Source organism: Amphiprion ocellaris, chromosome 23 (assembly GCF_022539595.1).
Source record: "Amphiprion ocellaris isolate individual 3 ecotype Okinawa chromosome 23, ASM2253959v1, whole genome shotgun sequence".
In the NCBI taxonomy this organism is placed as follows: Eukaryota; Metazoa; Chordata; class Actinopteri; family Pomacentridae; genus Amphiprion; species Amphiprion ocellaris.
In genome coordinates this window covers 4,998,488-5,022,857 of record NC_072788.1, presented here as the reverse complement: position 1 = coordinate 5,022,857, position 24,370 = coordinate 4,998,488, and the positions used below count along the sequence as shown (strand labels likewise).

The following is a 24,370-nucleotide window of genomic DNA, read 5'->3' as shown; positions in this document are numbered from 1 at the left end:
TGTGGTGTTTGGTTATAATAAAAGAAATGTTGATGTGGCCTGAAAACAGCAAAAATGTCAACTATGATACCTGTCAACTATGCTACAAAAAGTCCCTTTTGAGTTGTTGCCTGCAAGTACAAAATAGTTTTAAAGGACCAGAAACCATGTGGGATTTAAATTTGATCGCTGTTCCTGTCAAAGTAATCTTATTGAGCAGAAATACACCGCTCCCAGTGCTCCTGCCACATTTGGAAAACTCTTTAAAAGTCCCGTTCTGCAAGCATGTCAAACATCGTCTGCAGTGGATCTTCCTCACTGTGTCAAAATGCTAAACCTAAATTTTATTTTTTGATAAAGAGGAGGAAGTCACAGGGAGCCGAATCTGCTGAGTGAAGCAAAAATTGTGATGGTCTGGCCAAAAAAAAAAGTCACATGTTTTCAACAGGGCGCATTAGCATGATGGCTCTTACTATAGTTCAACTTGTTTGTGCTGAATTTTCTGCCTCAGATGTCTGAAGATGCTGCAGTAGAATTTGTCATCCACAGTGAGGGACTGGGGGACATAAAGTGACATACATCGGTATACTGTCCTATATGTAGTATGGACACGTTTACTTAAGTTCATAATGTGGTACTGACAATCAAGATGGCACCATTTTAGCATTCATCAGTATCTTATCAGAAAAGTTTTCATATATTTGTACACTGCAAAGCCTGTTGAAAGTTACCAGCAGAAGTTGACATCATTTCAAGTTGCTCTAGGATGCCAGTTTTGTTAGAGTACTTCTGAAGTTAGAACATGTTATTTGCAATTGCATTTGGTGCTGCTACAATTTTTGAAGACCATGAAGAAATGAATTTGCATACGTTTCTGAAAAGGACTCGAGCAGCTGAGTCACAAAGTAGGAGCAAACTGCCATCACAGCACATTCTTAATGAACCTGGATGCTGACCAGCTCTATGTGTGCAGCTCACTGACTTCTGACCCTCTACAGCAAAAATAATTTCTCTGTGGGGAGGAGGGAGGACCATGGGGTTACAGAGACCTTTTGACCTTAAGCGTTTTATCCATGTGTGTAGAGATGTTGTTTAATAATAACCCTAATTCCACCTTTTCTTAATGCACATTATGTCTTGTGTGTCTTGCTCTGTCTCTCGCTGTCTCCAGGACCCTACCAACGGCTACTACAACGTGCGAGCCTCCACCCACGACGAAGTCCGCCCTGCGTCGCGTTCCACCATGCACTACTCCGACTACCGCTCCCCTGCAGGAACACCCGGGGGAGCAGCATCCATTAGCAGCAGCACTGGAGGCTCTGGAGCAACAGCCAGCGGAGGAGCCCCTGGTCCCCCCGGCCCCCTCACCTCCCCCGGCCGCCCGCAAGCCTGCTACGACCCCCGGCCGCCCTCCAGACTGTCCCATATCAGCTACGCCCAGTTCAACACCTTCACCCGCGGGGGCCAGACCCAGCAGCCCCCGGCTAACCCCGCCCCCGCAGCCAGTGACTTCCCTGGGGACTGTAGCCTCCTGGACTCCACTTCTCAGCTGGCCTACGACAACTACGGATACCCCTCACACTACCAGACCTACCGCATGGGTTTCGCTCCGTCCAGCCTGGCCCCTCTGGAGGCCGGCCCATCCTACGAGATGTACGGGGTGGGATCTGGGGTGGCGAGCCCTGGGGTGGGGGTCGGCCCGGGTGGCCCAGCTCCCTCAGGGTCAGAGACTGGACTCGGGAAGTACGGCAGCTCCACTCGCTTCTCCTACACCTCGCAGCACTCTGACTACTCCCACAGCCGACACACACAAAGGATGCAGACTCACGTGTGAGACGGAGACGCAGAACCACCTCACAGTCTTAGCTGAGCATGAGGAAGCATCTTATAAATAGCGCCACACCTAAAACACACACACACAATCACAAATTTACATGCACACATTTTTTACACGCTAACACGACTACGCTCACACAAACACGACTACAGAACGCAAGAAAACATCGCACACACAGCCATGCACAAAGTCAGAAAACCATGCCCGTGAGACAGGAAGGGTATGAGAACCGCGAGGCACAGAGAGCAAAAAAAGAGAGGAGAAAAGAAGGAGTTTTAGTGAGACAGGGAAGGGAAATCCAACACGGTTTTGAATTCCCTCACTCCCGATGTGTTTGTATATCCGAGCTCTGAAAGAGCAGACAGCGCAAGTCACAATCAAGACTGGGAAAGAGAGCAAGAACCTGAAAGAGGACGAGAGATCACAGATCTTTGGAGCCCATAGCCTTTGCTATGAACTGACATTGTAAAATGATGAGAGAACGTCTTAAAGCAAACTGACTGTCAAATATGGTACACGCTGATCAGAAGAAACCTCAACCAGTGGAAGTCATTTCTGGCCGCCATTTTTCGATAATGTTTGTATTATTTTTTATTTTTTGCTGGTTGTCTTATTCCGTGATCATAGAGCACATATATATATAGTATCCCAAAATGCCCTTCTGTACAGTGGTACTTGCCATCAGGCCTGTTAGGCAGGGTGGGGGAGCGTGTTGGTGCTGGGGTGGGGGTCAAGAGGGTTTGTCATCATTTTGCACTGCATCTACAGTATTCATGCTTAGACGTCCCTTATCTATATCTGTGTTATGTCTTCTTTTTATTTGCACACCAGGCTAGAGCTTTGTATTCTATTTTTTAACATTACAGAATTATTTTTGTCAATGTAAAACGTAATGTGTATGTATGGACCAAAAGTTTGAACGTGAGCGCACATAAACTTGGGCATTCGCCTGAGCGAGATCCACTGAGACGGAGTGAGGAGCTGTGCCAACAGAAGAGCCTGAATTCAGGATGTGTTTCACATCAGAAGGGTGCAACAGTGTAAAAAAGAATCCTAGTGCCAAGTGTTCATGTTGTTCTTCACCTTAGACCATGTATATGCAGTAGACGCTCCTTCTATTGGCGACTGTTGCTTTACACACCAGGCTCGGGGGCCTTGAGTCATTCCCAGACATTTTTTGTAGGCTGGAGCCTTTTTTCGCCGAGCTCTTAACTACAAGCCTGGTGCAGACAGAGAGAAAAACACAGATGTTGGGTTTAGAACTGAGTGGCCTTATAGGGGAACATGTCATACATTTCCATTTTGAATCATTCCTCATTGTCTGTCTGCCAGAACGGCCAGAGGAGAATGTGTACGGAGAGGTTTAATGAAGGCTTGTTCACAATATTGACATGTAGTAGTGTGTGACTGTGAGTGTGTGGGCGTGCGAGTGTGAGAGAGAGAGAGAGAGATCAAGGGGGAGTGTGTGGGCGTTGGCGCGCACATTGATTTGTACAGTGTGTTTGTATAGGTGGGTGAATGATTGTGTGTGTGTGTGTGTGAGTGTACGAGAAGCATACTGTAAACACGCTGCGCTCCTCTTGAGTGTGTGCGTGACTATTGTATGCATGTCTGTGTGTATACAGTATGTGTGTGCGTGTGCATGTCTGTGTCTAAGTGAGTGTGTGTTTCAGTATATGTCCATATCATTTCTCTCACAATCCTGTTACAGTACTTTTATACCTCTGGTAGGACTGTATCCTGTATTATTGTGTCTTTGAATTTAGAAAAATCCAATGTTTATCTTATTGTACTGTTCTTCGTAGCAGAGAAAACTGTTCAAAAGATGTACAACGAACGTTATCAAACTCTCATTTTTTAATTTCATTATCTTCAATATTTTTTAAAAATGGTATGTAATTATTTTTCCACAGTATTACATAAATAAAAGCACTGTTTTTTATAAAATGTGGAGTTTGTCATCTTGAACATGAGGATTGCGTATTTCGACGTACATCTGTCGGTGTTGGAGCCCAGATTCAAGGTGAATTGAAACTTAATTTGAACTGTAGCATATGATCAACACAGATCTGCATAAGGTTTTAAAAAGAATAATATTATCTTTAAATATACCTTGAGTGTCACACATAGCATAGGCTATAAATAGTAAGTAGTAAAAGGGCTTTCAGGTATACTGAGGTATTACAAAATATATCTATATTTACCATACATGTATATAAATATATTCAATATGTGCAATATACTTAATATACTAAACTTGAGTACATATACAGGGTGTCCCCAAAAATTTGACATCATTTTGCAGGCCAGTAATCAGATTCAGATTCACTTTATTGTCATTGCAACAAGTGCAACGAAAGGTAAGGTGCAGGCTATACAGTGCAAAATACAAAATATATATAAAAGCTTTGTAATAATAAAAACAAAAACACAAAATGACAAGATTTTGGCAATTATTGTTGAAATAACCTCAAATTTTCCCAGAATGCATAGAAACAGATCAAGATTATATATTTAATGTTTTATTTTTGTCCTGTTTTCAGGTTGAGCCATGCCGTTCACTCCTAATGAGAAGTCATATTGCGTCTTGGAATATGCTCGCACACAGTCACCCAAGACTGTGCAGCGTGACGTGTGCCGTGTCACAGGCGGTGCACATATTGAACACTTATGAAATCGGTCCCATAATAAACTTATGATGTTCAACACCTAAACTGTTCAATTTCATTGAGCTAGACTTAGTACTTTTAAAGATAATTGCTTTTAAAATGATGTCAAATTTTTTGGGACACCCTGTATATAAAAAATAGGAATTCATATTTTAATCTCTTAAGACCTGAGCTTTGGTTGGGCTTGCATTTTCAATTTCTTCCAGTTGTTTGGGATAAGGAGTAACCAATAAGTATAATAATTGGATAATATCTAATATCTGATCATTATGTTTATTATATCTATATTGAATTATTATTATTATTATTATTATTATTATTATTATTATTATTATTATTATTATTATTAATAATAATAATAATAATAATAATAATAATAATAATAATAATAATAATAATAATAATAATAATAATAATAATAATAATAATAATATTATTGTTGTTATCATTATTAGTAGTATTGTTATTAACAAAATGCTCTTTTTAAAAAAAGATGTCCATATATGTGGACGCCAGGTCCCAAGAGATTAAAGGTAATATCCTATGAAGTATATTTACAATATGTTGCTGAAAGTTACAGATATGAAGTTTGTTTTTAGTATCTATCTATCTATCTATCTATCTATCTATCTATCTATCTATCTATCTATCTATCTATCTATCTATCTATCTATCTATCTATCGTTTTGAAGAAAAAATCTAATAAAATTAAACTATATAAGAAATTAGAAATTATAATTGATTGCTATTATGACACATTTTCTCGTTCATGCTGATATATTTCTACCGATAGGTGGCAGACGCACACTTCATAAACTAATGAGCCTCTAAAACCACAGAAGAAGAAACTGAACTACGTCATTGGCCAGTTGTCCGACAGCCAAGATGGCGGCCACAATGTTGAGGTCGCTTACCAAACTAGGACGTCCTTCAACAAAAATACTATTAAACAATAATTTGCTGAGCCCTGGCTGCGTGGTCCTGCAGAACAGGTATGATGACAAAAATACAAAGCTTCGCATAGCATTTCTATCGCTGGTTGTCTTACTTCGAGCTCTACGTAAATATGCATGCCGAAAGCTAATGTTAGCATAATGCTAAAGAAGCCGGCAATGTCTCTTCATAATTACACGAGTCGCCTGCTACACATTGAACTTAACTAAATGGAAATACATTTGTTATGTGTATACGAAGCTATAACAGCAATGGCTTCTTGGCAGCACGCATATTTTGCAGGACACGTCTGTTTTCTTGCTGTCAAGTCGTTAGCTTCTGAGCTGCTGTCTAGTTAGCCGAAGTGTGTCAGTGTTTACCACACAGACGCTACATGTTTCATATTCAGTGCAAGGTCAGAATGCTTTTAAATTGCAAAATGATTACATTTTCATCACAAACCGTCGATCAAGCCATAGTTTAGTTGTTCAACGAGAAAGAGTAAACAGCATCTGCAGCCACGTAACAACACATTCAATGTTACACAAGTAAAGGACAGATGTAAGTTAAAGACAAACTACTTTTCACTAAATCATGTTGGTCAGATGTGACTATGGTAAAGTTAAGGCAACTTGTTACTGATATATTTTTGCCCCTATGTGTTGCAGTGTTAGAACATATACCATTAATCTACATCTTATTTTGCTAGCACGACTCTACATGATTCAGTCATCAGCCAGATTATTAGTTGTCAGGTTGGCAAGCCAGGTTTAGCCCAGATGATCACCTTTTCCAAATGCCAGCTTCCACCAAAAGAGATTAAAGCCTCTTAGGCAACATGCAGGAAGCCTGAGAGGTAGTGCTGAACAGTTGATAGATTTCAAATCAAAAATGCAATTTTAAACCCTTTCATTCGTGCTACAGTATAGAATATGTTTTATACTTAGATGCTGCTTTTGAGCTATGAATGGCCTCCCCTTTCCAGTGGCAGAAATTGTTTACAGAAAGATCCTAATATTTTTTTATTGGAATTATTTTATTCTTCACTATTTTTACTTTATTACAAAGATGTCTTGAATGTACGTTTGAAGCAACTTTTCAGTTCTTATCCTTTCATTTGGAATATTCACCTGGTAATATCTGCTAATGATCGATTATCCAAGTTCATCTTTGATCTTCAATTTAACCCCCAAAAAAATCATCTCAGTGTCTCAGCATTACAAATGTAGTTTTTTTCATTAAAAATGTTTTTAAAAAATAATCCTTGTTGCGCCCCAGATAGCACAAATGGTTAAGCGGGTGCCCCATAAACAGCTGGCTGTCTTCCCCGTTGTAGCGGCCTGAGTCTTCTCAACAACTTTCCAGTCTGTCGCTCAACTTAATCTGTCAAATAAAGCCAAAAAATACCTTTAAAAAACTCCAGAAATAATCCTTCCTGCTTTCAAGTGGCTTAGATGTAACTTTACAGCATTGTTTCCTGTGGAATGTACATATCTGTCCCTGCCTCTATCTCTCTACCTATCCTACTCTAAGCAGCTCACCTATGACTCTACTAACATGCTGTTAAACTACTCTACGCAACACAGTGGCAATTTGCAATATTGGAGTAATTCAGCCATATTTGTTCAATCTGAAAACTGATTCTGGAGAAGATTAATGACCCAGGAAGCCTCAACATGCAAGTTGACAGGATTGGTTCCTTTAAACGCCTTGCAGTCTGAATCTGTGTTTTTGGTCATTGGTATGCTGCAGTTTCAGAAAATGCTTACTTACAGCACTGACTGGTTATTTTTGCTTTTATATTTGCTATATGGACATGTTGACAAAGAGGGGGAAAAAATCATTTTTAAAAGAGTGAATGTATTTGATATTTTTTGCAGGCAGAAACAATGGCAGCCAGATGTGGAGTGGACGGAGCAGTTTGCGGGGGCAGTGATGTACCCCACTGCCATTAATGAGAAATGGACACCACCCCCATGGAATGGTACACACTTTGAAACTACTACTGAAATGATTTCTTTTCTCCACTAACTACGCATTATTCGACAGTTTTTTATTCAAATAAAGTACAGTGATGAATTTTGCATCACTAAAATCGTGTGAAAGCCGACAGTATTTTGATATATGATCTAACATATCAGACGAGTGAGAGATAAAACAATAAAGCCCTGGACTTATTTTTATTGTTGAAACTGATATTTTTTTCTGACAACCTTTATAAAACTGAGGCAGGCATTCAATGTTGGACTTAATCAGTGAACTAGATTGAATACTCGAGTGTTTGCCAATGTGTTGGACAACTTATCGATTTTGTTTATTTATTTTGATGCAAAAAAAAAACCAAACATGCCCTTGTTGCAAACCAAACTGTAAACACAGGTCATTTAGGATAGAAAAACTCTAACCCTGAAACGGTAACCATTTCCTTTCTCTAAACCATCAACATGTCTTGTTTCCTTTCCTGTATTTTCTTCCTTTTTCAGACAAAGACCCTCCTGCAGAGAAGGATGTGTCCAATCTGACAATTAATTTTGGCCCTCAGCATCCAGCAGCTCACGGTGTGCTGCGTCTCGTGTTGGAACTCAGCGGAGAGTCTGTCAAGAAATGTGACCCACACATTGGCCTGCTTCATCGTGGCACTGAAAAGCTAATTGAGTACAAGACCTACCTGCAGGTACTGAACCAGTCGCATAGCTTTGTTTCAGTAGACTTTGTGAGTCCTCTTATAATGTGAATTCGTGAAACACTGGTTTATGTATCTGTACAAGTGTACTCTTCATTTTATACAACAGCTGTTTTAATGTGTTCAAATGACACAACAAATTATTATGCAATTTATTGTGCAATGCCCTCTTGTGTTGTTTTTAACTTCACACACTGTGTCGCTGTGGATACTGATCTATAATGTTGCAAGAGAACACCTCACCAGTTCACTTGGAAATGACAAAATTAAACCCTTGACGTCAACTGAATAGATTCAAGATCTTCAGAAGATCTTCATCATGTGTCATGTCTTACTTAATTCTTGGAACTTCCTCTTCTTGTTCCGCTGCAGGCTCTGCCCTATTTTGACCGTCTGGACTATGTTTCCATGATGTGTAATGAGCAGGCCTACTCTCTGGCTGTGGAGAAGCTGCTCAACATCCAAGCTCCACCCCGTGCACAGTGGATCAGAGGTACTGAATGTAAATGGTTTAGATTGAAAAGGCCTAAAGTCTGATGTCAGATATGTTAAGGCTCAAAATATCTACTTTAGCTGTATTATTTGACCACTGTTAATGATTAAGATCTATGATTGAAAATGTTGTACAATTCCTTTTAGGTTTGACAAATCTGCAGAAAGTTTGATCAAATATCAGAAAGTATCAAAAGCGTCAATTTCAGTATTCAAGTTACAAAAGCTTGTTTTTTTGTCTAGTCCAAGCCAAAAAATGTTCAATTTGCCACCAAGAAAACAAAGAAAAACAGTACATCCTCACATCTGAGCAGCTAGATCCATTGAAATGCTCAATTTTGCACAAGAAAACACTATGACAAAGTAGTTAATGTAGTCATTTTCTAATTGGTATATTGAGCAACTGTTCCTGCTCTAAATGGGTTTTTTTTGTGTTCTGTGTTGTGTTTGTAGTGCTGTATGGAGAGATGACTCGCATCCTGAACCACATCATGGCCATTACCACTCACGCCCTAGATATCGGGGCCATGACACCCTTCTTTTGGATGTTTGAGGAGAGAGAGAAGGTAGGGAGCCCTTCAGTGTTTAATGTTCAATCCTTTGTGATACAGATTAATACAGACGCTAGATGTCTTTTGCTCTTTTAATCTGTGGTAGGCTTCTATTTCACTCCTGCCTGCCATCACATCAGCAGATTTAAGTGCTGTAGCGCCTATGACCTGTGACTATGCAGGACCTGTCGGTCATTTCTGAAGTGTCCTCAAAAGAAGTAACCGTGAAGTTACTGAGAAGGTTGCAACTCGATGGGAGTTAACAAAATGTGTGACCCAGAAAATGTCAAGACTATAAAATGAGTCTAGTGTTATGGCTAAATCTGTTTCCTGTCATATAGTTTCACCTGAGATTTGGTATTTTAGAGCCCCATATTTGGGGGAAATTACGCTAATTATGCAGATAGCCAGTGTTGCCCCTGAGGTCCTTGTCATTCATTAAAACTTCTACCAGTTGGTGATCCGTTCATGCTGATTCTGAAATAAGTGCTTTTACATTCAGAGATCATTTTCCACAGTCTCAAAGCAGTGAATTTAGAGCTATGTCGCTTGGGAAAATAAAGTGTTTGTATGTGTGAACTGTTCATGTTGCCAAAAATAGTTGGTGAAATTTGCTGCAACCAACTTCTCAGTGTAGGTTTCAAGTTCTGTCTTTCTGCTTTTATTTCTGCTTTATACAAATCAGCTCTTTCTTGGACAACATGGGTCTGTAATGTCCACTGTTTATATACATTTCAAAGGAGCAGTTTGAGCTTTGCTGGTAATCACAAAACCAGTTCTCAACAGTCTGTGGGAACTGAGTGAATATGTTGTCTCTTAAGATGCTCTACATTTTTTCTTGATACGAGGCCTAGCATCCTGTGTCTTGAGAAAACATCAGTGAAGTTCCAGAAGTTATAGACAGAGATTCACACTTCCCTCGCTGAATTCCAAATTCATATCACAAAGAGTACTGAGTGTTTTTTTTCCTCTTGTTCTAAGTCTTCCGTCTGCCTTATGTTTCCTCCCAGATGTTTGAGTTTTATGAGCGAGTGTCTGGAGCCAGAATGCATGCTGCATACGTCAGACCTGGTGGTGTTCATCAGGTAGGAGAATTCAGAGAATGATCCTTTTTTTTGTGTGCGTTTTATTTTCTCAGTCAGACTTTGTGATGTTGTCAAGTCTTCTTTCGTCAGTAGCCAGCGATACATTTTTGTTACAAAATAAAGTTTGGGAAAATGTGTTAAAAGATCTGCAACATAATAAAAAATGCATAATTTTTGAGTGAAAATGCACGTCCAAACACATAACAAGTAAATGACATTTTGCAGATGACTTTATCGGTCATATTGTAATTAAAAACGAGAACTCAATCTTAAATATGTTCCAGGATTTGCCCCTTGGCCTGATGGATGACATCTATGAGTGGTGCAAGAATTTCTCCATTCGAATTGATGAAGTAGAAGAGGTGACTGACTTCATGTTTAATTTAAAATCTCACCCAAATTGTGCGCAAGATGAAGCATTATAATGATGTGACGAAGATCCGCTGAGTAAATGCGACATTCTGTGTTTTCCTCCATGCAGATGCTGACCAACAATCGTATCTGGAGGAATCGTACCGTAGACATTGGAGTGGTTTCTGCTGAGGACGCCCTCAACTATGGTTTCAGGTAACCCATAATGAAAATACAGGAAACCCTGGAATAACTGAAATATTTAAAGTAAGATTTAGTTTTCTGCTCCAAAAGAACTGTTTGTTTGATGCGCAGAAGTGATTTGTCTGAACCAGGGGTGTCAAACATGCGGCCTGCAGGCCAAAACTGGTCCTCCAGAGGGTCAAATCTGGCCCTCAAAGTGAAAAATGACAGAGAAGACATTAACTGCAGATTGTAAATTTGTAAAACTATAATTTTGAAATAATTTCTAGACCATGACAAGTTGTTTTGATCATAAAGTAAAATGCTAGATCGCTCATTATTCTTTTGTCATTTTGTGTCTCATTTTTGTAATATTTTGTCTTGTTTTTGTTGCTTTTTGTCTTTTTTTGTCTGACTTGTCATTTTGATCATAAAGTAAAACAGTATGTCATTCAATTCCAGATAACTGTGACTAAATGTTTATTTATCGACACTCTGATCTCTAAGTTGTAATGTGTAAAAGACAAACTGAGGCATAATTTTGTGGAAATTGAACTTATTTTTCATGAATAATTTCACGTTGTTCATGCTATTTTTGTAAAAATATAATTCCTTAAATGTGAACATTTTCAAAGCATACTTTTTTCCACACTAAAACAAACTAAAAATTTGGAGTTGTGGTTATTTATAGGTTATTATGTTGTGATTTTACTGGTGCAGCCCACTGGAGATCAAATAGTTCTGAATGTAACCCCTGAACTAGAATGAGTTTGACACCTCTGGTCTAAACCCTGACATATATCGTCTCTCTGCTCCTCCGGCTACCAGCGGAGTGATGCTGCGAGGGTCAGGAATCAAGTGGGATCTGAGGAAGTCTCAGCCGTATGACAAGTACGATGACGTGGAGTTTGACGTTCCTATTGGAAGCAATGGAGACTGCTATGACAGGTAAAGTATGCAGCATTCAGAACCACTGGATGTCACAGCAGCACCTCAATATCTCTACAGAGACGACTGCTGTTTGCTGCTGTAGTAACGTTTAAAATCTCAAATAGAGAACCTTTAACAAATAACTAGAGTTACTTTTTAAAACTGATTTCCGTTTCAGTTTCCTGCTCCTATTTTCTGTTTCAAGTCAGGAGCCTCTTTGCTGAATTTGCTACATGCAAGGCACAACTTAATCATTTCCTCTCGTGCTAATTTGGGCACATTTAACTAACCAAAGGAAACATATGCACAAATGTATCTGTAATTTGCAAGCACAGTTTGCAATGATTTTTTGATTAAGGTCATAGTTTGTCCAGCACCTGTCCATGTCACTCGTTTAGACTAGAGTTTTCAGTGACTTAAATGATATCATAATGTTGATTGTAAGTGTTCACTTGGGTTCCTTTTGATGAAAATGGATTCATGAAACCCTTTTTTGCAAGTTTTTTAATAAGAAACATTACTTAGAGAAGTTCTTTTGCTGGAAGAAGATGGTTCCTACTCCTGTGAATAGATATTTGTTGTTTGATTGTACTGGTGTGTTACTTGTATTTTACTGCATCTAAAATTATACATCAAGTATGCTCAAAACTGAAAACGGAGAAAAGAAGTGACCTCATCTGTTCAAGCATGGACACACAGCTTGGCCTATTTTTGGTTCACATGATCAACTCCACTGATTACCTTTTTTAGGATGACTAAAGCTGTGACTATGCCAAGAACATTTCTGCCGCCTCACGGAGGTGTGATAGGACACGCACTTGAATAATGTCAGCTGTCTTGAGGTTGTATTTAAATATATGCACAAAAGGATGACATGGAGTGTATTCTTTTGCATTAATATTCCTGTGTTTTATACACATAACTGCAGTGATTGTGTAGTTGGATGTGAGTACCTCCATAGACACATGTTCAGTGTAGATGTAAGAGCTGATAATAATGGACTGATGTAGAGTGGATTCTGCGATACCAGCACCTGTATCTTACTGTTGTATCTCCCTGTGTGGTCCAGGTATCTGTGCAGGGTGGAGGAGATGAGGCAGTCTCTGAGGATCATGCACCAGGCGCTCAACAAGATGCCAGAAGGAGAAATAAAGGTGGACGATGCCAAAGTGGCCCCACCCAAGAGGTCTGAGATGAAGGTGAGCTGAGTGGGGAACTATTTCCATCTTGGAAACTTTTTTTTCTCGGTTTTCCTTCCTGCATTTTTATCATTACTTTGCGTTAATTAAATTTCTCCAGTGTCGCTAATTTGTCTTCGCGTTGCCTCTTTACAGAATTAGGCCAGCTTTCCTGTAAAATGCAAATTAATTTGGCTGCCCTCAAGGCTTCAGATCACCTCTAGTTCCCCTCAGTGTTACAATTTAACATTTCCCTTAACATATGCACATTAAAGTTTCTGTGCAACTTTTGCTGTAAACTTCCTGCTGCTTCCTGACTTTTTTGTGTGCTCTCTTTGCCAGATGTCCATGGAATCTCTGATCCACCACTTTAAACTGTACACAGAGGGCTACCAGGTGCCCCCAGGGGCCACATACACAGCTGTGGAGGCACCCAAGGTGAGACCACTAGTAATGTGGATAGTATTTGCATTAAACAGTAGATTTTTTGCAGTTTACTATATTAAAAAACTGTCCCCACAGTAGTAACTCAATGCAACAAAATTCAGTACACTTTCATAACTGAGACAAATCTAATTTTTTTTCAGTATATTTTCCGTCCACTTTTATTTGTGAAAATATGGAGGACATCACACTTCTGTAGAGAGGATCTGACTTTTCTTTAGAGCCTTTTTTCAGCTGTTCTTTGCTGCAGGTTTTGTGTTACTTTACCTTTCTATTGGTTTCAAGTGAGACAGCACACTTTGCTAGCTCACACTTGGTATGGTTTTCTTCTTTAGAAACTTTTGTGTGATTGTGCGCTTTGAGCCACTCTGAGCCAACAAATCTCTCTTGGTCTCATCTGACCGAAGAATGCGATCCCAGCATTCATCGGGCTTCTTTTCATGTCGCTTAGCAAAGTTTTATCCGGCAATTTTGCCCCGAAGTGTGAGCAAATGTTATTTTTTCTTGGCTGTCAATCATAGATGTCGACATTGTGCAGTGACCTTCACACTTTCTAACTTTGATTTCCATTTATAACCCAAATCTAAAGCACTTACTTATCTGTTTTACTAAGCTAGACTGTGAAAGTGGTGCACTTTCAGGGTATGATTATAGGAGAACAACCACTGCAGCTCTGATTAGTGGTACTATGCCTTGTATTAAACCCTTCAGATTACTGCTGCTACCGTATTTTAATTTCTTTTTATTTGGTCACTGATCTTCCCATATCCTTTTCCATCTCTGTGACTCACAATTATCTACATTCCATCTGATGTTTCAGTTCCCCTAATCATTTCCTTGTTAAACCATGATGCAGACATGCTCCTTAGATCCAGAACTGAGCAAGTAGTGGTGCTCACATTTCATTTTAAAGCCATGTTTATGCAGTTAGGTTCACTGGAAATCACAGCTGTACTAATTTTTTTTCATTGATTGCAGGTTTTCTAAGTTGTGTGTTGAATTTATACTATTTGAAGTGTATTTTCTATGTAAGTGTTTGTTTTTGTCTGCATATTAGAGGAAAATGCTCCGCTTGACAACCTTAAAATAATGCTGTTACTGAAAAGCAATTACATTTAAGTGATATTGCAGCAGCCTGTTTGCTATTTTCCTCTGTCAATTCCTGTTAGTAAAGTAAAAATGCTTGTTCTTTCCTTTATAGTACTTTTTGAAGGTTCTTAACATACATACGGTTTCTTTGAGTCTTAATTAATTGGGCCTTTGTTTGCCTTTAGATGCTTGTTGTGATGTAATGTGCTTACTGAAGTGTATTTGTGTGTGTGTCCTCATGTGTCGCTTGCAGGGAGAGTTTGGTGTTTATTTGGTATCAGACGGCTCCAGCAGACCCTATCGCTGCAAGATCAAAGCTCCCGGATTCGCCCACTTGGTGCGCACTTAAAACTTCACAAGACACCGTGAAATATTAAACGCACCGGGTCTCAATTATTCAGCGTGTTTAACGGCTTGTCCTTAAGGCTGCTTTTAGTTCATTAACTACATTTTAGAAAGTATTATGGAACCATTTTGAAAAGCACACAGAAGCTCGTCTCCTCCCTCCTTCCTGTTCAGCTCTTAGCTCATGGGTACACGAACCGCAGTTGAACGCAGTCATTTGAATTTTGGTCTACAAGGCTAGAAATGTCTTTAAAGTTGCATAAACAAACTATTAGAGTAGTTAGTGCTTTAACTTCAGGCTACAATCTGCTGAATTATGAAAATTAACTTTTACATGAGCTCCTCCTCTGTGCAGAGCTGCTTCTTCTGAATGTTAATCCATGTTTGCTTCTTTCCAGGCTGGTCTTGATAAAATGGCCAAAGGACACATGTTGGCAGATGTGGTGGCCATTATTGGTAAGACTTGGGATGATTTTGTCCTAAAATGTAACACTGTAATTTAAAAACTTCTCAAAATGTTGCTAAAAATAGAGAAGTGAGCATGTGTGTGAAGTTGCGTCACCCTTTTTACTTCTTCTTCTGACAGGTACACAGGATATCGTGTTCGGAGAGGTTGACCGTTAATGTGATGCTGCTATAGAGGAGAATTCATTCTTTCTTTCTCCGCTCGAGAGCTTCTCTTCCTCTCCTCTATCCACTCTAGTGAGGTTTTGACAGCTTATTATCACTGATGTACAATGTCCAAATAACCCTAATAAATATTTTATGACCCAATAGTGAAGTAGCCGCTTGTATTTCCTCCTCCGTCACTTTGCTTCAGGTTCATTTTAAAGTGCTCTCTGAAGTCGAAACCATTTCCTTTATACTGTCTGAAATCAAGTATTAGACATGGCAGCAGAGACCAAAGCCTCGGTGGTGTTTCTTTCCTCTGGTTTGGTGTTGAAAGGGGAGTGGTCTGATGAGATCTGAGACAAATGGACTTAGAGCTCCGACCACAACTTCCCCTCTTCGCTGTGAGATATGCAATACTCGCCAGAACGCGCAGATTAAACACCCACGAGTTGTCGTGTTTTGCTGGCACCCGAACGAGCCCCGTTGTCCGTGTTGAGTTTGTGTTATTATGGCTGCGTGGGGCAGGAACCCGCTGCTGGTTGCCATTCCTCTGTGGATGACTTTTGGGAGCGCTGGTGAGTTGCTGATGAAAAAAACACTGTTGGATTTTGGGGGTTTTAACTGTGATTTAATGTCCAAAACTTTGACTTCCTAAAAAGCTTATGAGAAAACTGAGCAATCTGCTTGGATATTTCTATTAAAACAGCCTAATTAAGACTCTGTACGACTGAACGGAAGCTGTGATGATGATGGAGATAATGGAGGTTTTTTAATGCCATGAACTGGATTAAACACTTATCTGATGTGTAGAAAACCAAACTGCACTGTTTAGGCAGGTGAAAGCACATCTGTATTAAGAGCAGTGAGGTTTTCTGACATTCGGCCTCATTTCGCTCAGTGTAGGCAGCAGAGAGGTACTCGTCACATTACAGTTCCTGTAAAAAGAAACTGACCCTGTTGGTTTTTTGCACTTGTGGCGTGGAGACATAGACACTTTTTTTTTTTTTTTAACTGCTACACTTGTGAACCAGCTGCTGTGCACGCTTGGCCTCAGACAAATGAGTTGGTTTAAAACTCGGGTTGTACTGTATTTATCGGCAAATATTTTGCAGCATGTATTGAAAAAAAGCTTAAAAGAAGGAAGATGACGGAAACTAATCTGAAAGCTTTAATTTCATAATTTTATCATGGAACACAGTTAACAGTAAGTATTAACACATAATTGATGAATCAAGCAGTACTCTTTAATTAGGAAAGTCATTCTTTGAAAAAAAATCGATGGTTCTAGCTTCTCAAATAATGGCGCTTTCTGCTTTTCCTTGTCTCACGGTGTCAGTAATATGAAGCGGTGAAGTGTTGGTTGGATAAAAATGTTTCTTTACTATTTTATTACATTTTTTTTAGTAAAACTGTCAGTTTAAAGTAATTCCCAGAGCAGTCAGTAATGGGAATAATTTTACTCGTCGATTATATGTATTTTAAATCATCTAAAACCTTTATTAAATGTGTAAAAACACCTAAAATATTTTTATACCAAACCACAAGTGACTATGACCTACTTGTAGTAGCTGTGGCGGCAAAGTCGCAGCCAGCTGGTGCATGAAATTTTCAGAGAGACATCTAATTTTAAAAAAAAAACATGTTTCGCCTGTGTGTTGTGTGTGCCGAGCAGTGAATTTGTTCTAACACCTAAAAGAAGAAGCAAGAAGATGTAAGCTTTCCCAGTATTAGAACTGGAAGCAGACCAGTTTTACATGATGGAAAATAAAAAGCCTTCCACTTTACAGGGAGCTGATGTGTTGCCATTCATGCTTGCGTATTAGTTCCACATTAATACAGGCTATCGGTTATTTTGGGTTTGCTGTTTCCTTTAAACCACCGCGCCGCTTGCTACATACAGAAACCAGAGGAGATGTCACTGCTGATAACACACCACATCTCACAGACTCACAGGCAACATGTAGAGCTGAAGACAGAACTCTGGTTGTGCTCATTAAAGTCAGGGGATTTGCTAAAAACGAGTGGAAATGTCACTTTACTGTCACTTTGAAAAGGAGGCAGCCTTTGGAAACGCTCGTGATCACAGATTTTAGAGAAGTGATTCATTTCCTTGAGTTTATAAAGAAATAGAAAGAAAGTGGGAAGAAAGGGACAGAGCAGAAGATGACGTCTGTAGTCTGGGGGAATTTTATTAAAGAGAAGTTCATAATGTAGAAAAATAAAGAGAATTTAACACAAGTGCAGAGGTTTCATTTGAATATTAGGGGGCAGGAGTCGCACCAATTTGTTCCTTTTTGCATCAATTTATGTCTATGTATGGACACTCTGAAAAGTGTACAAATTGCACAACAGTTTGTATCATTTTTCTTCAGTTCGGACAACTTGTAATGAAATTAAGTTACAGGAAGTAGTTTTTCCTCTACTTTCAAAGGTATTTTTAGTTACAACTTGATTGTGTGAGCACAAGTTTTTAAGCTGATATGAAGTTTCAACCAGTATTTCCACATAATTCATAAATAATCTTTACTGTTATATAACTAATCAATATAACACTGAAGTTTTAAGCTGTCAAACATTTTAAAAATTAAAATACTATTATGAGATTTTCTTCTTTTTCGGGTTTTTGTCCTGGTGGCAGATTTTAGATTGAAAACTTTGTCTTATTTACCTTTTTTCAAATGATTTTTTAAAAGTGCAGTATTTGTATTTAAGCACAAAATATTTAAATAAAAAAAACAAATTAGAATTTAAATCAAAATAATATTTGTATTTTAAAAGTTTAAATCAATAAATTAGATTTAACCATGCATATAGGCAAGTGATAGGAATAGGTTTCCAAAATACATTTTTTGAAGTGTAAAGAGAGAATTAAAGTAAATAAATACCACATCTACAGGATGTCTACAGGAATCTTGTTTTAAGTGAGAAATTGTATTGACTTAAATAGTGCATTAAAAAAAGACAAGTTAATAATCAAATATATGCGTTATTTCTTCATTAAAAGTATTTTATGAAGAAGTTAAGAGAAAATTTGGGGAAAATGTTCAGTAATTTAAAATGTGGTTAATCATTTAAAGACAAATCAAGCTGTAAACATTTTTAGGATAAGTATGAACCTTTTTCCTACGATTTCCATCTTTTTGCTAATTTAACCCTCCTGTTGTCCTCATTTACAGGCACCAAAACATATTGTTTCCTCGTCTGAAAAAAAGCCAAAAATTCAGCAAAAAAATTCCCCAAATTTCTGAAAATTTGCAAAACCTTCAGGAAGAAAATTCCAATAATTCCTTAAAAATTTGCCTTAAAAGTTTTATTTTTAAAAAATTGGCCAGAAAATTCTTGTAAATATTTTCAAAAAATGAGTAAAAATCTTCCAAAAAAATCCTAAAAATATCTAAAGTGATTCCATATATATCAGTAAAACTTCTGATATTTTCTTTAATAAAATTCACAAAAAAATCAACCATAATCCGGCGAACTTCGCTGGATTTTGGTTGATTTTTTTCTGAGTGTTATTAAAGAAACATTTTTTTACATTTATTTTTTTCTTCCAAAAAATGTTAAAAAACTTCCCAAAAAAGTTGAAAATGTGGACATCAGAAGTTTCACTGTGAAAATATATTTTTTTCCACATTTTCAAACTTTAAAATGGGTCAATTTTGACCTGCAGGACGACACGAGGTTAAAGAACCCAAAGCAGTCAGACCTCTGATCAATTTTAAAACAGTATTAAACAGAAAAGAAAAGAAATTAAGCTGTGAGGTGAACACAGTAAAAAATGAACTAAAAAAAATTTCCATTAAAGCTTAAAGTTATTATTTGGGATCATCAGATAACCTTTGAAAACATGCATGAATGCCAACTTTATAAATGACCAATTTAAAGGAGGTAAGAAAATGAAATTGAGGACAGAGTCAAATAGCTTCCATAAGTCCTTGAAAAATTCCTGTGCAAAAACACAAAACCCAGCTCCTACAATCATGACACATTTCAGTTCCGTGTTTCACCCGGGAAACCTTGAGCCAGTGTCTTCCCAAACCATTCTTCAGAAATATTCACACGCTGAACTCGGTGTCAGGTATTCATGAGCGCAAAAACATGACCCGGTGTCACTGTGCTTTTGTAGAGAATTTTTGTAGCACATTTTTACTCGCGAAAAAGGTTAAAGACACATAAAAGCCCTTTGCAGAGTGGGCCTTAGATGTGTGCACGGCTCAGGCTGAGAAGGAGACCAAAGGCAGATTTTAAAAGCTGGGTTATAAAGGGGAGATTTTTCTTGCAGACTACATTCAAAGCAAATTTATGTACGGAATTATTACAATTTTGCATCTCTGTTATACTCTGTATGCACTGTGCAGTGCAAAGGGATTGCTGCAGTTTAAACTCTTACTTTACTAAGAGGCTTTTTTTCATCTCACATTACTGATAATGTTTTTTTTTTCAAGTAGCTGATCAAATGATAACACAAGTAACACCCAACATCTATAGGGGACTCAGAGAAGTTGTGTTACTTCTTTATCGGAGAGCAAAACGTCATTGCTACTATTACTTTACAACAACAATTTCTCTTTGCACAATTAATATAGTGATTAATAGTCATGATACTAGTGCTGCTCAGGATAATACACAGTGTTTGTTTAGCACATTTTGGTTCCTTATGTATGTTTGTTTCACAATCTGAAATGGCGACAGCTCCGCTACCCACTAAATCTGTTTTGTAAATGACAGCAAAACCATATTATTGTCACACACAGTGGGTAAAATGGAAGTCCATTTCCTCTACTTTGTTTTATGATTGCTTTAACTAACTAGATAGTTGTAATAGTTTTATTAACAGTAAAAGTGCTGCTCTTATGGTGTTGTTGCCTACTATTTTTTCTCCTGTTCCTCCGTCCTCAGCTGCTCTAGAGGAGAGCCAGATCTGTTATGTGCTGGATGGCATCCTGTTTGTGTACGGCATCATCCTGACAGCTCTCTACTGCAGAATCAAGGTTTGCATACTGTCTATCTGTCTTTGCAGAAGCGCAGGTCCATACATTTTTCATAAATGTTTGGAATGTATGTAATAAATTATGGATGCATCCAAGAAAATCATTTGTTGTGAAGAGAAACGGCGCCTGAGCTGACATTAAGCAAATTGCAGCACTTTAAATGCAGTTGAGTTCATTAATAATGTCTGAGTGTACAATAGGGTGTCGTCTGCAAAATAATGAAGATGTTTGAAAAAGGATGGCAAAAAGTGTAAAATCCTTGCCTGTTAAACTGCAATATACTGAAGTACTAACATCAGCAATGACTTCAGATTTAGATTTTTTCAATGTTAGGGAGAATACCTTTTGTGTCCAACTGTTCTATTTTTTGCATTGAACTGAGTTAAATTGAATATTTAAAGTAACCCTCCAAGCACTGGAAAGTATTTGGTTGTCTTCAGTAAAGTATACTGTATATTTTGAGGTAAACTGATCCCGATAATTAAAACTCACTTTCATCATTATAGTGACTGTGCAGAAAGGATGAGCAGACAAACCATATGCATAGATAGATATGATGCTAGAGATTCTTTTTCTTGTCCCTAATTCATTGTTGTTTTCTACAGATCTACAATGCTAAAGAGGCCGCTGCAGAAAAGCCAAAGCAGGTGAGAACAAATGCATTCGCACGCTACATAAATAGACTGTATGTGTTGTCTAAAATGCATGTGGGCAGCAGACACAATCCACCACAGCCCAAAGTGGAGTTTCAGACCAGCGGCAGAGATCCCCTACACAGGAACTAGCTCACTGGTCAGGTCAAACCTCAGTGGATCAACACTCTGAGGTCTGCCCATGAAAAAAAGGGGAAGAATGAAACTGGCACATTTCATTCCCACCTGTACCGACTGAGTGTTTATTTACTGGCAGCTTTGCTTTTTTAAAGTAGTGCGATGCTTCTCCTCTAAAAAAAAAAAAAAGTTTACATTTCCACCAAGAAGCTGTTCGACTCACCGGCTTTCTCATCACTGACCAATGAGACGCCTCTCTACAGTTTCTGTCAACTTTACAGCAAAATCAGAAACATCTGCCTTCTAATTAATGCTTTTTTTTGCATTCCTTGCAATACTGTGTATGTATGACAAGAATTTCGTATTTAGTGTTGTTTATTAGAAAACTAAGCAGCTGTAATAGTGACATTTAACAGATTTATGCTGCTTTAATTCTCTAAGGAGGACTATGAGATTATGATGAGGTGTGCAATGTTTGAGCCTATAGATGGCATTAAAGGGGTTCACCATCAATTTTGCATTTCAAAGTAGATTTACTAGGCAGGTCAATATATAAATGAGGGGTTTTTGAAGTCCATGGGATATATGTTGCATACATTTTTATTAAAAGTAAAAAAAGAAATAAATTTATGTTCATTGTGATCATATCTTTACAAATTCCATCATTATTTATTATGGAAACAATCATTCATTAATAAAAAAAAATCACTAAATATCACTAAATTGTCAACTAAATAACCGTCCCAATTTAATAACAACCACCTTCTAATTAGCTAAACAATAATAAAATGAGCTTATACAAAAATAGTTTGGATTGTGTTCTTTCTATAAAGTTGAGATAATCATGACAGATATTTCTTTTGTGGCAATATATCAAATTTTAGATGGAAAATAACAAATTGTATCTGTGTCTGAGAAGTTACCCATTAAAAAAAATGCCTCTCCAGGAAGTGTGTTAATTCCAGATCACATGACCTGCTCCACATGATGTCATTTCCTCCTGAAGAAAAGACTGGCCAGACTCCAAGGCTTTCTGAGTTATTTAATATAAAGTAGTGTGTGAGTCAGGTGTGGATTTATGGCATGTCAACAGGTTTACTACAATATCTTTAGAAATAACTTTCAATATCAATTTTACTCAGTTGTATATATAACATTTAGAAGAATCTTTCCCTAAAAACACCATGTGGTGTTTGGTGATAGGCAGACATGTTGATTTTAGGCATGAAAACAGCAAAAACGTCAACTATGATATAAAAAGTCCTAGAATTATATATTGACCCTACTAAGCTTGTTTAAACACTAATCTGTAGCTCTGGAGGAATTTTATAAGGGGTAAAAATAAAGAGCAAATTTTAAATAACAAAGTTTGAGCTCGAAGACTGTTTTTTTTTTTTTAAACAGAATCCCTAAAAGAAGAAATGTCTGCATTAGGTGAAATGTAAGAAATAGCGTGTTTGGAATTTTATCCTTACTAGAGTTCTAAAAGTAAAGACGTTCCAGATGCTGATGCATTGATTTTATTATTATTTTTTGAATGCATCTTGCTTCTAATGACTCCCATTATGGCTCTGTAATGCTACATTGCTGGATCATGCAACTGATTTGCAAATTGACAAGATTATATACACTTTATTGTCCTGCAGGAAAACTTGTCTTAACGCCGCTATATCGCTCAACACACTCGACAACATCGTCATAATGCACATTTTATCCAAGCACTGCAAACAGTAAAAACTGTATTTAAATATATAATTTGTAGCTTTAGTAACAACTTTCCGTACCTGCATCTTGCACCACATGCAGGTACACATGTAGTGGACTGCTCTGTTTTTTTTAGTATTAATTTCCTATAACCGGCCACAAACTGCACACAGCCTCAGCCCACAGTGAAGCTTCTCAGCTCTTTCTGGTTCGCATAATTTCTCATGAAACTAACCGATAACAAGAACATCTTTCATTACAGTCTCTGTCACAATGTGTGTTTTCTTGCACTAAATCTAATATCGGTGTTATTTTCTCTTGTCAGGCTGCTGAGGAGGGCATATATACAGTGAGTTTTTGCTCCGTGTATGACATAAAGGAGATGAAAGTGAAATAATTTTTGAATAAAATATGTATGTTCTCATTTTCTCCCTCTTTATCTTCCCCTCAGGGTCTGACTCCTCATGTCCAGGACACTTATGAAACAATCGGCTTGAAGAAGTGATCAGTGGAAATCCGATTTTATTTCTCTCTTCTTTTCTTTTGTATTTAAATTTTGAATATCCTGCTCTGCTTAGATTTTGAGCGTATACGAGATGATGCACACCTTTTGTTTTTAAAAGAGAAGCGCAAACATATTTTACACAACTATAATGCTTCAGATGTATTTCACATTGCAGTAATTCTTTTAGAGTTTACATTTCTTGTAGATTTTCGTGCCAAAACTCGGACTACTTAACTCAGTATCTCCTCTAAGCTGGCAGGAAAGTTTTTATGTGTGAATATGAGAGTAAGTTTTATTTTGTGACGGCGTTTGTTTCAGCACAAATAAGGGATATTTTTTTAGGCTGAGAGAACATTACTTATCCTTTAAAATAAAGCTTTACTGAGCAGTGTTTCCTACAAACCACAGGATGGCAGTGACGGCGTCTTCGCTGCAGTTCTCACCTGTCCACACACATAGAAGATATTATCAATGTAAACTTCTAACTGTAGGAAACCCAGAGGCTGTTACATGTTACATGTCTTATATGCAAAACCTACGGAATGTTTTTTTCTTCTTGTTAATATGCAAATTAAAGAGTTTTTTCTGTCTTAAAATTAGGGCAACAATGTCTCATGTGAGCTACACAACCACAAAAAGAGCAAAAACAACCTTTGTATGACAGTGGTTTGGCATAATTTACACAGAGTGCGTAAGGATTTATCGAAGTTTGTATCACATTAAATCAGACTGATCAAAACCTGTTCAGCAGATAAAGAGATGGTAATGTGATTGGGTGAGGAGGGCAAATCAACAAAGCAGGATGTCCTGTTGATTTATGAAGTGACTGTAGATTATCACATAAACCATTACAGTGTGTGTAACCTTGATGGTGTTTTTGAGATTCAACGTTCCAAAAACGTGCAGATGAGTTCATTCCTGTGTTTAACGTGGCGAAAAATCTCCATAGTGATCGCCGATGTTTACGATTATCCCTTTAAAATCAAAGGATTAATTGTGTTTTCTTTATAAGGGAGGAGGCACCTTTACTTTCGTGGCT

At 37.9% G+C, this 24,370-nt stretch overlaps 3 protein-coding genes across 6 annotated transcripts in view; all 3 read left to right on the top strand.

The window, feature by feature from the left end:
• kirrel1a (kirre like nephrin family adhesion molecule 1a) overlaps nt 1-3,763 on the top strand; it is a 37,037-nt gene extending 33,274 nt beyond the window's left edge. For all 4 annotated transcript variants that reach the window (XM_035943922.2, XM_055007833.1, XM_023261145.3 and 1 more), the window contains exon 15: nt 1,151-3,763. In XM_035943922.2, coding sequence (XP_035799815.1) covers nt 1,151-1,813 — 663 coding nt within the window. In that variant the 3' untranslated portion in view covers nt 1,814-3,763. The remainder of the gene's footprint in view (nt 1-1,150) is intronic.
• A 1,570-nt stretch (nt 3,764-5,333) lies between these two features.
• On the top strand, nt 5,334-15,525 carry ndufs2 (NADH:ubiquinone oxidoreductase core subunit S2). Its single transcript, XM_023261136.3, has 14 exons — nt 5,334-5,477; nt 7,299-7,402; nt 7,902-8,092; nt 8,474-8,594; nt 9,047-9,159; nt 10,155-10,229; nt 10,514-10,591; nt 10,711-10,796; nt 11,592-11,711; nt 12,763-12,892; nt 13,214-13,309; nt 14,658-14,741; nt 15,148-15,205; nt 15,336-15,525. Exons 1-14 carry the CDS (start codon nt 5,371-5,373, stop codon nt 15,371-15,373), a joined length of 1,401 nt encoding a protein of 466 aa, XP_023116904.2. The 5' UTR covers nt 5,334-5,370; the 3' UTR covers nt 15,374-15,525.
• A 238-nt stretch (nt 15,526-15,763) lies between these two features.
• Nucleotides 15,764-24,194, top strand: fcer1g (Fc epsilon receptor IgFc epsilon receptor Ig). The gene is made up of 5 exons (XM_023261141.3): nt 15,764-15,936; nt 20,261-20,352; nt 20,958-20,999; nt 23,152-23,175; nt 23,278-24,194. The coding sequence occupies exons 1-5, from the start codon at nt 15,870-15,872 to the stop codon at nt 23,329-23,331; spliced, it is 279 nt and encodes a 92-aa protein (XP_023116909.1). The 5' UTR covers nt 15,764-15,869; the 3' UTR covers nt 23,332-24,194.
• The last annotated feature ends 176 nt before the right edge of the window (nt 24,195-24,370 follow it).

Coding starts and splice junctions, on each gene's coding strand:
- ndufs2 (XM_023261136.3), top strand. CDS start 5,371: ATGGCGGCCACAATGTTGAGGTCGCTTACCAAACTAGGACGTCCTTCA. Junction 10,592..10,710: donor GAATTGATGAAGTAGAAGAG/GTGACTGACTTC, acceptor TCCTCCATGCAG/ATGCTGACCAACAATCGTAT. Junction 11,712..12,762: donor AATGGAGACTGCTATGACAG/GTAAAGTATGCA, acceptor TGTGTGGTCCAG/GTATCTGTGCAGGGTGGAGG.
- fcer1g (XM_023261141.3), top strand. CDS start 15,870: ATGGCTGCGTGGGGCAGGAACCCGCTGCTGGTTGCCATTCCTCTGTGG. Junction 15,937..20,260: donor GATGACTTTTGGGAGCGCTG/GTGAGTTGCTGA, acceptor CTCCGTCCTCAG/CTGCTCTAGAGGAGAGCCAG. Junction 23,176..23,277: donor CTGAGGAGGGCATATATACA/GTGAGTTTTTGC, acceptor TCTTCCCCTCAG/GGTCTGACTCCTCATGTCCA.